The sequence below is a fragment of the Pezoporus occidentalis genome, unplaced genomic scaffold, assembly GCF_034315485.1.
Source record: "Pezoporus occidentalis ecotype Australia unplaced genomic scaffold, CSIRO_AGI_Poc_V1 ctg278, whole genome shotgun sequence".
NCBI lineage: Eukaryota > Metazoa > Chordata > Aves > Psittaciformes > Psittacidae > Pezoporus > Pezoporus occidentalis.
The window spans coordinates 1-12,673 of record NW_026914697.1 but is presented as its reverse complement, the minus strand read 5'-3'; the positions used below and the strand labels follow the sequence as shown (position 1 = coordinate 12,673).

At 57.2% G+C, this 12,673-nt stretch overlaps 1 protein-coding gene across 1 annotated transcript; it reads left to right on the top strand.

Annotated features, from left to right (window-relative positions):
* The first annotated feature begins 202 nt into the window (after positions 1–202).
* MAP2K2 (mitogen-activated protein kinase kinase 2) lies at positions 203–10,056 on the top strand. Its single transcript, XM_062625175.1, has 11 exons — positions 203–377; positions 1,416–1,626; positions 2,725–2,871; positions 3,509–3,586; positions 3,917–3,968; positions 4,064–4,188; positions 5,860–6,073; positions 6,948–7,012; positions 7,661–7,722; positions 8,367–8,412; positions 9,343–10,056. The coding sequence occupies exons 1-11, from the start codon at positions 292–294 to the stop codon at positions 9,451–9,453; spliced, it is 1,197 nt and encodes a 398-aa protein (XP_062481159.1). The 5' UTR covers positions 203–291; the 3' UTR covers positions 9,454–10,056.
* Positions 10,057–12,673: the final 2,617 nt, after the last annotated feature.

The window sequence follows — 12,673 nt, the reverse complement described above, 5'->3', positions numbered from 1 at the left end:
AGAAGGCAGCAGCTGGGCAGGGCAGGCAGGGGCTGGAGGAGGATCTCCCATTAATTGTTAATTAGGCTGCTAATTACGGAGACGGCGATCACCCAGCACCTCCTACCGCCCCTCCGCCATGGCACCGCCCTCTCCCCTCAGCGAGCTCTCGCGAGACCTCGCCGCCCCTCCTCGTTCCCCGCGGGCTCTCAGGCCGCGCCCCCGATAGGCTCCGCCCACTGTGGCCACGCCCCCGCGCGCCCCCGGTAGGCCCCGCAGGCGCGGCGCGGCGCGGCCCGGCCCGGCCCGGCCATGCTGGCCAAGAGGAAGCCGGTGCTGCCGGCCCTCAACATCGCCCCCAGCGCCGCCGAGGGGCCGAGCCCCGACGGCTCCGCAGAGTGAGTGAGTGGGGGGGGGGGCCCGAGCGGCCTGCGCCGAGACCGCGGCGGGGAACGGGCCTGGGTGCCTGTGGGAGCCGGGACACGGTGGTCCCGGTGCTGGGGTGACTGTGAGGGCCGGGGAGCGGGAAGGCCGGGACATGGCGGGCACTGGGGCTGGGGGACTGGCTGGGGTAGGGAGGGTGAATGGGGCCGGTGCTGGGGGTCAGGTTGGGGGTGGGATGGGCAGGGGCTGGAGGCTGGTCTGGTGCCCGGGTTTGCTGGGGGAAGGTCTGGGGGCTGTGGGGACCAGGCCTGGGCACAGAGGCTGGAGCTGGGAGGGGGAGCAAGGCTTTTGGGTGGAAGATTTGGGGCAGTGATGAGGGCTCTGTGAGCAGGACGTGTGGGGCAACCAGCGGTGGAGAGGGGGGGCACAGGCAGTGCTAGGGAAAGGCAGAGCATCGCCTGGGGGGGCTGTGTGGAAGGGGTGGGTGAGACCCCCCCCCCCGCCCCATATCACCCTGGGTGCAGGGGACAAAAGGGTGGGCAGCAAATGGGAGGGAGCAGCTGGAGCCCGGAGCTCAGCAGCAGGTGCTGGGGGAGCACAGGCGCCCCTTTGTGCCCGGCAGCAGCGGGTTTGGGGGTGTAGGGAGCAGGGGCTTGCAGGGCACTCCTCATGTTTCACAGCGAAACCCAAGCTGCATTGCCCATGTCGGGAGAGGGAGAGGTTCCTGGGGCTGCTGTTCCCTCCAGGCTGAACTCTGCTGCCTCTTTAAGGGTTGAAGGATTTTCCTATTCCTTGGCTTTCCCAAAAGAGCTCCTCTCCAGAGGAGATGTGTGTGTTGGGCACCATGGGTCTTGCTGTCTGAGGCACCCTGTCAGCACCAGAGCTGAGTTCTGCCTCTCTCCAGAGCTTTGCTTTAGTCTTGTTGCTGAGTATGCACCCGATGATGGCTTCACTTATTGCCCTCCACTTCCCTAATAAAACCAACCCCTGTCTCTGTGGCGCTGCCTCAGTGTCTCCTGACCATTCCTCCTGTCTCCTCCTGCCCTCTCCAGGGCAAACCTAGTGGACCTTCAGAAGAAGCTCGAGGAATTGGAGCTGGACGAGCAGCAGAAGAAGCGCCTGGAAGCTTTCCTCACGCAGAAAGCCAAAGTGGGCGAGCTGAAGGACGATGACTTTGAGAGAATCTCTGAACTGGGGGCTGGCAATGGCGGTGTGGTCACCAAAGTGCAGCACAAACCCTCAGGGCTCATTATGGCACGGAAGGTAAGGAGGGGATGGGTGGAGTGGGCTGTGCCATCATGCTCAAGGGCATCCAGCTTCACCTGGGGTCTCTGGGCAGTGACCTGTCTGCATCCCAGCACCTCCCTACCCACCTCACCTGGGTTGGGACTGTGGTCCTGGCTGCCTCCAGCTGTGTCCCACCACCCACTTAACACTGTCCCAAGGTAGTTCCAAGCAGCCCTAACAGTGGCTCCTCTCAGACGTGGGTTTATATGTGATGACACCCACTGTGGTGCCCTGTAGCAGAAGTCTGGGAGGTGCTTTACCTGTTAGAAAAGGCAGAGCTGGGTGTGAACAGTGCAACTGCTCATCTCTGGGACAGCTTCCATGAAAGCCTCTGGTCTCTCCTGCTGTTGGGGTTTTTTAGTGGATCTCCTTGAGCAAATCCACCTATTTAGGTGGCTCTATTTAGAGCTGAGTTCTTGTAGCATTCCAGGGTAGTTGATTTGGGAATACTGGGTGGTTTGGAGGTTGTTGGGAGCTCCATGTTCCTAACTGGAGCAAAGGCAGGCTGCAGCACTGCTGTCCTTCCTGCAGAGACCAGTGGTGGTAGGCCTGTGGGAAGGACAGGCACCCCTGGGGTTGGGTGTCCTAGAGCTCACGATAACAGTGGCTCCTTTTCTGACCTGCCTTTGGCTTCCCTACCCACAGCTGCATTAACTGACTCTGTATGTGGAGCCTGAAGAATAAAGCAACTGCTCTTCCATGTGCATAGTCTTCACAGGTTTTTGTACCCTCTGTGGTTTCTTTGATACTGGAGCGCCTCTTCTTACACCATCTACAGAGCTGGTGGAAATGCTCCTGTCTGCTGAGTCAGACCTACAGCAAACTTGAGACTTGTCTTTCCGCTCGGTACCTGTCGCTGTGTTACATGCCTGGCACTTGCTTCAGTCACCAAGAGGCTGCCCGGGGCTCAGCCTCTCCCCTTACCCTTAGTGTTAGTCTGCAAGTGGTGTAAAGTCTATGCCAAAGCAGAGCTTCCCTTGAAGACTTTGTTTCATTCCAACACTCGGGACTAGCCCATATGGTTCCTGGAAGTTTGGCTGTTCCACCTTGACTGTTTTCTTCTTTTCTTGGCAGCTGATTCATTTAGAAATCAAACCAGCCATCAGGAACCAGATCATCCGAGAGCTGCAGGTGCTGCATGAGTGCAATTCCCCCTACATCGTGGGTTTCTATGGAGCCTTCTACAGCGACGGAGAGATCTCCATCTGCATGGAGCACATGGTGAGTCCCTGTTCCTCCTCTGCAAGCTGCTGCTCACTGGTCTGGTGTGAATTGCATCTCCCCGAGACTTGAAATTGCAGAGAGTTGGGTGAATTGCAGGTGAAGTGGGTTTAGGCTGCTGGCAGCTGCCATGGTCCTTGCTCTGGCCACAGCCAGGGCACTCTGCTCCTGGTAGGAGCTGCACCTCCTGAGCAGGCATTAAAATGACAGAGATCCACCTTTGCAAAGTGGAATCAAAGGTTTGGGGTTGGCCAAACGGAAACCTTGTAAACAAGAGCTTTCTGTGAAGCACAGTGTGCATCTTCTGTTGTCTCTGGCTGAGAACAGCAGTGTTGCTCCTTCAAATCAGTGCTGACAGCATCGTCCTTAGCACTGATGGAAAGGAAGCTAAGAACTAATAGCAAGAAGTAAAGCTGATAGAAGATAGCATTAAAATAGTTTTCAGTGAGAAGCTTGATCAGCAGATATCTATCTTTTTATTTTATAAGGAGTGATGCTGAGCCTTGATGCTGAGCTGGGATGCTCTGTCCTGCTTATACCCACTCACCCTCCCTGGGCATGCCTGCCTGTGCCTCCAGGTGCTCTGTTTTCCTGCCAGGGATTGGCGTGTTGGTCACTTTAATGTTCTTCATTTTAGGATGGTGGCTCTTTGGATCAAGTGTTGAAAGAAGCCAAAAGAATTCCCGAGGAGATCTTGGGGAAAGTCAGTATAGCGGTGAGTTACAGTGGCTCTTCAGGCTTCCAGGAGGGATTTTCTGGGCATGGTTTGGGAATAATGCTTGTGCTGCCTTAGGAAGGATTCTTTGTTGCCCCCGTGCATGTTCCTATGTGGTCTGGGGCAAGAGGCTGTGGTGTATGCGGCAGGGGAGACGGAAAGCATATTCCCAACCACCCCCTGTAGCTCTGACCCCTTGTGTTGCACTGATTGGTGTTGACTTCTCCCAGAGAAGATCTGGGAGAAGGTTTTTTTGGGCTTTGGTTAACCCAAAGGGAGAGCCCTTTCGTTCCCAGCTCTGATCTCGTCCTGTCTCTGGTTTCCCTCTAGGTTCTAAGAGGCTTGGCGTATCTGAGAGAGAAGCACCAAATCATGCACAGAGGTGAGAGGAGGAACCTAAAAATAACTGCCTGCAGTACAAGAGCCCTGTATTCTACCCAAAGTCGTGTTTACGCTCTTCTCTCTTGCTGTTGGCAGATGTGAAGCCTTCCAACATCCTGGTTAACTCTCGAGGAGAGATCAAGCTGTGTGATTTTGGGGTCAGCGGTCAGCTCATTGACTCCATGGCAAACTCTTTTGTGGGAACTCGGTCCTACATGTCTGTAAGTTCCTTCCAGGTTCTGGCTGGGTTTTTTCCACAATCTGGGTTCAGCTCAGCTCTTACAGAATCACACTGAAGTGTCTGATTCACTCATGGATTTACTCTGTGTTTGCATCTGGACTGCCCCATTCCTTGTTCGTGTTAGGGATGAGCTCGGTGCTTTGAGGCACTGTCCTGTGCTGAAGAATCATGGACTCGCAGACTGGTTTGGGTTGGAAGGGACCTTAAAGCTCATCCAATTTCAGCCCCCTGCCACAGGCAGGGACCCCTTCCCCTGGAGCAGCTTGCTCCAAGCCCCTGTGTGTCCAACCTGGCCTTGAGCACTGCCAGGGATGGGGCAGCCACAGCTTCTCTGGGCACCCTGTGCCAGCACCTCAGCACCCTCCCAGGGAAGAGCTTCTGCCTCAGAGCTCATCTCAGTCTCCCCTCTGGCAGGTTCAAGCCATTCCCCTTGGCCTGTCCCTACAGGCCCTTGGCCAAAGACCCTCTCCAGCTTTCCTGCAGCCCCTTCAGGCACTGGAGCTGCTCTCAGGTCTCCCCTTCAGGAGCCTTCTCTTCTCCAGGCTGCCCCAGCCCAGCTCTCTCAGCCTGGCTCCAGAGCAGAGCTGCTCCAGCCCTTGCAGCATCTCCATGGCCTCCTCTGGATTCACTCCAACAGCCACATTCCTCTTGTGTCAGGGACTACAGAGCTGGACACAGGCCTGTGGGGGGGGTCTCCCCAGTAACAGACACCTCCATGTTCTCTTGAGGTGTCCTGTCAGCTCCAAGAGGTGCCTGCCTGGCAGTGGAAATGCAGAGACTTGCAGGGAAGGGCACTTCGGATCCTACAAACACTTCTGTATTTTATTTGGTGAGTGTTTGTGGGTTCACAACCATTTTCTGTGTGCAAAGCTCTGTCCAAAACACTGAGAGTGGAGGGGATACAATGCTGGGACATTCCCACCACCTCATCCTACCTCCTCCCTGCACCATGGCCAGGAAGGAGTAGTGGGTTATTAGGGAAGCCTTCAGACTCCTCTTCTGTGTCTAGGGCTGAGCTGCTCTCGTATTTTGGGAATGGTTATTCAAGTACAGTTATAGTTAGTGGCTATCTAATATCTCCTTTGCACTCAGCCACTGCCTCTGCCCAGCTGACTCGAAGCTGCTGCTATGGGTGACTTGCATTGATTTATATATATATAATTTTTTTAGTGGTAAGAGCCTAGAGTGGATTTTCTCTTCCTCAGATTCCTCTTGGGTATTAATTCAAATAATTAGTGAAAAACCCATCTTGATAATAAATTGAAAGGCCTGTAGGGACTGGTACTGGGATAAGGGGGAATGGCTTGAACCTGCCCGAGGGGAGACTGAGATGAGCTCTGAGGCAGAAGCTCTTCCCTGTGAGGGTGCTGAGGTGCTGGCACAGGGTGCCCAGAGAAGCTGTGGCTGCCCCATCCCTGGCAGTGCTCAAGGCCAGGTTGGACACAGCGGCTTGGAGCAAGCTGCTCCAGTGGAAGGGGTCCCTGCCCGTGGCAGGGGTTGGAGATGAGGGAGCTTTAAGGTCCCTTCAACCCAAACAGTCCTGTGATGCTATGATGCAGAGTTTCATCTATTTCATTCCAGTTCATGCTCTTTATGACTTTGCATCTGGATGCTGTGAGTCAACGTGTGTTTCTGTGGTCTTCCCTTCCAGCCCGAGCGGTTGCAGGGCACCCACTACTCGGTCCAGTCCGACATCTGGAGCATGGGGCTGTCCTTAGTGGAGCTGTCTATCGGAAGGTACCCAATCCCCCCGCCAGACTCCAAGGAACTGGAAGCAATATTTGGCCGTCCCGTGGTGGACGGGGCAGAGGGAGACTCTCACAGCATCTCGCCGCGGGCCAGGCCCCCAGGACGCCCCGTCAGTGGTAGGGGCTGTCGTATGCATTGAACACCACACAGACATGGGGGCAAATGGGTTGGGTGGTGTTGGGTTGGCCAAAGGCTGATTTGCATGAGGTTGTGGTGGGGAGACATATCCAGGGAGGCCCCTCTCTGCAGAGCAGATGGAGCCACGTTGATGCTCTACCAGCATCCATTCTACCACAGGGGATTTTCTAAGTCCTAGTGCGTGCAGTTGAGAGTCTGTTCTTGCATGATGAGGTGGAGATTGCTCTCAGGATGCTGTCAAGGAATGGATTTGAAGTGCCAGCCAGGGTCTGTTGAGGTTCTGAAGAGCTCAGTTTATCTGCCTACCTTTAGATGTCTGTGTCTTACAAAGGCTAAAGCCAGGCAGCAAAGCACCCTGTGCTGGGGATGGGATGTGAAGCCCTGGGAGGCGATGCTGTGAGGGACACTGTCAGAACTTCTGTTGCTCCTCAGGCTTTGCCCATGCTGCCAACAGGTTCCTTTCAAGCTAGAGGCAGCTTTTGGGGAAGAGCTTTGCAGGGAGCTCTCACAGAAGTATCCAACCAGCATGGGAGCTGAGGGAGGCTGTTCTTGAGCCATTTGCTTGGAGGCAGAAGGCTCTGGAAGCGCTGCCAGCCTGCGACAGCAGATGGTTTGGTGCTCTCCAAATGCTCCAAGCTGGGATGTGAATCTGGGCTATAGGCATGGGGAAGGAAATCAGAAATCTTGGAATGCATTTTGGTTTTCTCTTCCACTACAAGTCTGCTCCCAAGTGGGTTGCCTCTGCCTCTCCCAATAGAAATCCCACTGCACATGTGTTTTTCACACAAGATGAAGCCCTTGGCTGTCCCCAAGCAGCCTCTCACCACTGTTTTTGTCATCTTGACCACACAGGCCATGGGATGGACAGCCGGCCTGCCATGGCCATCTTTGAACTGCTGGATTATATAGTTAATGAGGTGGGTATTTCCTTACCATCAGCTCTGCCGGGCTTCCCTGGGGTCCATGGGGCACCAAGGTGTCATCTCCACTCTGCTGGGTCAGGGTGGGCTCCAAAGCCTTTGCTTTTCAATAGAGAGCCCCTCTGAGCTGCACAGATGTCACAGAATCATAGCATGGGTTGGGTTGGAAAGGAGCTCAAGATCATGCAGTTCCGGCCCCCTGCCATGGGCAGGGACACCTCACCCTGGACCATGTCCTTTCCTTCTCTGTTCCCCCCTTCCCATCTCTCTGTATTGCAAAAGCACCCAGAGATGAGTGGGAAGAGCAGCTTCCCGTGTCAGGATGATCAGAGTTAACCCCCAGTTACTGTTTCTGGATCAGCTTCATCCTCTATAGGTGTTGCCAGAGCTGGGATTTGCGAGGTTGGATCTGGAATTGCGTTGCTGCAACTTGAGTTTTCCAGCTTTGGCAGGGATTCAGTGCAGGGTCCCCCCAGTTGCACATGGAGCTGGGGAGCAGTTTGCTGCTGGGGTAGGAAACGATGGGGAGCAGCGAGGAGGAGGAGAGCTGGGGAGCACAGCTTCTCTGCAGCTCCTTCAGAGCGAGGTGCCACTCTGGTTTTTGACCCATTAACACGCTGAAAATCCTTCTCCTTTTCTCCCCAGCCACCTCCCAAGCTGCCCAATGGAGTTTTCACACAAGACTTCCAGGAGTTTGTAAATAAATGGTAAGGATTTCCCCCGGGGGCTGATGTGGGGACCCGTAGGTGCTGCCTGACAGCTCTGCAGGCCACTGCTCCACCCAGAACTTCAGTGTAACACAATGTTCTCCTGCTCTGTAGGTGATCTGCCTGGCTGCAGGGATCCCACGTTGTGCTGGGAACTCCAGCCTTGGGAAGGGCTGGAATAAAAGCAGTTTATTTCTGGTGATGCTGAGCAGTATCCCAGCGCCTTCTAAATATGAGCCTGGCAGGGGGATGGTGGAACAGATTGGCGGGGCTGAGTCACCCCACAGCCTTGCAGGCACCACACTGTCACCTTGCAGCCCTTCTGATGTGGTGGGGGGACACCTGAGGATGCTGCTGCAGCTCCTGTTAAATCACAAAGCTTGGACATGGCAGAAATCTCCAATCCCCACCAAGTGCTGGGTCCTTTTCCCATCTGCAGGTGCATTTCCTCCACACAGTCTAAAAGAGATGGATCCTGCAGCTCTCCCCAGGAGCTGGGCTGTTGGAGATGATGCTTTCCAAGCTATTTCCACACTGCCGGGAGGCCAAAGGGGCTTTTGGTGATGCTGGAGACCTTCAGGGGACTGGTTTCCCACAAGCAGTGTCTCAATGTTGGTTTTGCTCTCTCATTCTTCTCGTTTCAGCTTAATTAAAAACCCAGCAGAGCGGGCAGATCTGAAGATGCTGATGGTAAGTGGGGAGAGCAGGTTTCTTTCTCCAGTGGGGTGGCACCAGATCTGCCAACTGCTACCCCATCTCTCTGCACCTCTTGCTCAAAAGGCTGGAAACTCCCCAGCTGAGCTTAACAGGAGCCAAATGGAGCCTGGGAGAGGGAGTGTGACTCACCTGTAGTTCAAAGGCAGTGATGGTATCAAGCCTGCGTGGAGCTGGGGTGGGAACCACCCGCTGTCCTGTGCCTGAGAGACAAACCTTTGCCTCCTGAACTGGGCAGATAAATAGGAGCATAGATGGGCTGAGCACAGCCCGGCTTCAGTGAGCGCTCGAGCCCAGAGAAGCTGTGGCTGCCCCATCCCTGGCAGTGTTCAAGGCCAGGTTGGACACAGGGGCTTGGAGCAAGCTGCTCTAGTGGGAAGGGGTCCCTGCCCATGGCAGGGGTCAGAGCTGGATGAGCTTTAAGGTCCCTTCCAACCCATGCCATGAGTGCAGTGTAACCACGCTGACCTCTGCACCAAGTGCAGTCCCTGGGTAGCCCTTGCAAAGGAGGTGGCCTGTGTGGCCCAATGCCCTTTGCAAAGGTTGTCCCGTCCCACCTCAGCTTCTCCCTTACCTTGTGCCCTTGAGGGAGCAGCATTTGCCACCCAGGGGCAGTTGGGACTGTGGGGAGCTGCAGCACCTTGTCCTGCCTGTACCGAGCAGGCAGGGGCCATCTGGGCTCTGTTCTCCTGTCGGTATTCCCTGCTCCCGTGCTGCGTGTTGACTCTGGGGCCAGCACGGATTAAAATCCCAGCAAGGAACAAACAGTTCCTCTAAATCACCTTTCCCTGCCTGAGTCACGGCGCCGGGATCTTCCCCCCTCTCCGGGCTCCTTCCTGCGGCGTGGGGCTGGGTTTGGGGCCACGCAGCCGGTGGCGTTCCTAACCCTGTTCCTTTGCCTTCCAGAGTCACACCTTCGTCAAGCGCTCCGAGGTGGAGGAGGTGGATTTCGCGGGCTGGCTGTGCCGAACGCTGCGGCTGAACCAGCCCAGCACTCCCACCCGTGCCGCCGTGTGAGGGGCAGCACATCAGCCTCCGCCGCTGTTTCCTCTCCTCCCGCAGGCCACACAAGCGCCCTCCCTCCTTCCTCCTCCTCCTCCTCTTCCTCCTCCTCCTCGCATCCAAGCGGCAAAGCACCATCGTCCCCTCGGAAGCATCTCTTGGCCGCCCCGCAGCCGGAGCGGGGTTGGTTCCTATGGATGGTGGTTTGGGGCAGGGAGGGGGGGGTTCCAGGCCTGTGCTCCAGCTCCGGAGCTCCTGCCACATGGGCAATGCGGTGCTGCTTCTGTTCATTTTGGTTTGTTTTGGTTTTGAAACATGGTCCCTTGGGTTCAAAAGAGAAAAGAATGGGGTGTGTGTGCACACGAGCGTGTGTGTGAGATGGGGCCGGACCTCCACGTCCTCCTGGTAGGGCTCCGACGGGGAGTAATGAGTGGAGGGGCTGGAGAAACCCTGCCTTGGGTGGCTGGGAATGGTGTTGCTTTCCCATCCCTTTCCAAGTGCTGGGGTAGGGGTTAGTGGCTGAGCAGGAGCGGAGCCGTGAGCTCCCTCCTGGCTCTGCTGCGGGTGGAGGAGAGGAGAGAGTTGTGTGTTCTTGTTCAGGGGTTGTGTTAAACCTGTTCTTGTCGCACACTGGGTGTTAATGAAGGGTCTCGATGTGCTGAGTGCGGGCAGAGCTCTTGGGATGGGAGGGAACTGGGGGGGAGCTGCGGGTTGGGGGTGAGTGGATCCATGGCAAGCGCTGGCTTGGACCTTGGGGTGCTTCCCTGGCTCCTTCCAGTGCAGAGGTGGGAGCAGAGCTGCTGGGGCCAGGGCAGGAGTGGGATCCCCCCGGACCCACCATGTCCTAAGGATGAACCCCATCCAGGTCCCTGGTTTTCCCCCTCCAGCTGCCTCTCACCAAGTGCCCTTGGCCATGGGGGATGGAGGAAAGCCCCAGGGTCCCTGCTGGACCCCCCCCTTGAGCCCCCCACTCCCCTGGGATGGGGCTGTAGGGAGTCAAGGCTGAGCCTGGCAGAGCAGGGATGAACCCCCCCAATACAACCACGTTGTCCCTGGGCCCCACTGGTGTCACTGGGGGTCATGGTCCCTCCTGGCCGTGTCCCCCCCACACCCAGGAAGGACCTCATGCACCCCAGGCTGAGCCCTGCTCTAACCTCATTTTCCACCCCCGTTTGCATTTTTGGGGGACCCATTTTGCCCAGTGGGGCTTTGTGCTCCCCAAGCCCCCACAGGAGATGATTTGGGAAGCTTGGTGGGATTTTTACCAATTTTCCTTCTTTTCAGGCTGTTTTTCTTCCCAAAAGCAAGGGGGGGCTGCCAGGACCCTGGTAACCCCAAGCCCCTCATCTGCGTCCAGCACTGTCCTGCTGGGGACAGCCCTGTCCCCCCAGGGCAATCCCATGGGGAGACCCCACATTTGGGGGGGGGGGGTGTCTGTGCTCACTGGCTCAGCCTGGGTTGCTTGTAGTGGGTTTTTGCCTCTGATTGAGGTGGGGAAGGGGAGGTCTGAAGCTTTGGGGTGATTTCAGGTGGTTTCAGGGCAGGTTTTGGAGGAAGGGGAGGCGGGGGGGAGGTTGTGTTGGTGCAATTACTTTTTTAGACTCAATATTTTCATCCTGGGGTGGAAAAAGCCACCTGAATAAATGGCACTTTACAGCTAATGGGCCTTTTCTCTTCTTGGTTGTGCCCCAACGTGGCTTTAACCCCTGTGAAGCTGGAATGCTGATGGATTGCGGGAATGCCGCTGGGTTCTCCCTGCATGGGAGCGATGGTGCTTGGAGACTGGGATGTGCTGGTGGCTGCCTCCAGCAGAAGCAGGGGATAAGGGAATGATCTTGGTATAACCAGCCCGCATGGATGTGGGGTGTGAGGATGGAGCAATGCCCTAAATCCCACTGAGGGTGCTGGGAAGGGCTCTGGGGTGGGATATTTATGGCCAGAATCAGACCCAAAACTGCCAAAAAACTTTGTGGAGCCCGGGTGCCTGTTCAGGGGGGTGGGGGTGTCCTGCTTTTGCTTCTTTGGGGTCCCCTGTTGGGGGGGGTGAGTGTCAGTGCCATCCTGCAGAGACCCGGATCAACTCACTCCACGCATGGGAGCTGCAGCAGGTTCTATGATGTTGGCTTGGAGTCAGTGGGGGGGTCCCATGGGCTGCGTGTGAGGTTTGAGGGCAGATGGAGGATGGGGTACCCCAAGCCCTGTTGCTGTTGCAGGGTGGGAGGGGGATGTTTGGGGTCCTTCCCACCCCCCCCCCCAGGTATATATGGGTGCTCTCTGTATGTGTTGGGGTCAGTTCCGGGGGGGGGGGGGGCCACACTGGGGCTCGGCTTGGGGCAGGGGGGGTCTGAGCCCATCCCTGTTGTGATGGGGGAAAGCGAAAGCAGCCGTGAGCAGGAGGTTGCAGCGCATGGCAGGGCCCTGGGGTGCACCCGCCCCCCCCCACCCCCCCCCCCCATGTTGGGGCCCCTCAGTCCCCACCTCCAGCCCTGCTTCCCCTTCCTGCCTCAGTTTCCCCACCTCTAGAATGGGGTCACTGATACTGAGCCCCCCTAAAAGCCCCTCTTGGGGGGACACACAGGGGGTGAAGGCTCCATGTGAGGAGCCAAAAAGGGGAGAAATGGGGAATCCCGGGCGCTGTTGATCAAATAAATCCTTCCTTGTCTTCCTACTCCTTTAATTACTTTTTCCTTAAATTATCACAAATTCCAGCAGAACCTGACCCCCTGCAGGAGCCCGGAGGAGCTGTTCACTCTGGAGCGGAATGGTGGGGAGCTGTTGTAGCCCTGCCGCTCCGGTCCTGGGGTGGGGGGGGGGTGTCCATGACCCCCCAGCCTGGCCCTGGGGCAGGCTGGAGGTGGTGGCTGTCCCCTGTCCCCTCCCCTGTCCCCATAGCCCTGGCTTGGAGCCCATCACTGACCTTGGGCAGAGCTGCTCCGTGTCCCCCGTGACACGAGGGTCGTCTGGAAGCGTCCCATGGGGTGACCGGAGGGGTGCAAGGTGCTCTATGGGGTGACAGGGGCGGGTTGGGGGTCCTGGGGCTGTCCCATGGGGTGACACGCAGGGGGTGCCCTGGTGCACGTTGTGGGGTGACACCGGGGATGGGGGGGGGGGGGTCCGGAGCGCTGTGGGGGCTGCTCCGCGGGTCCGCGGGGGGCTCTTAAAGGGCCCCGCACCCCAACTCCGCCGCCGCGAGCTGCGGGGGGCGCCCCCCGCCGGCTGCAAGGCTGCGCCCCGG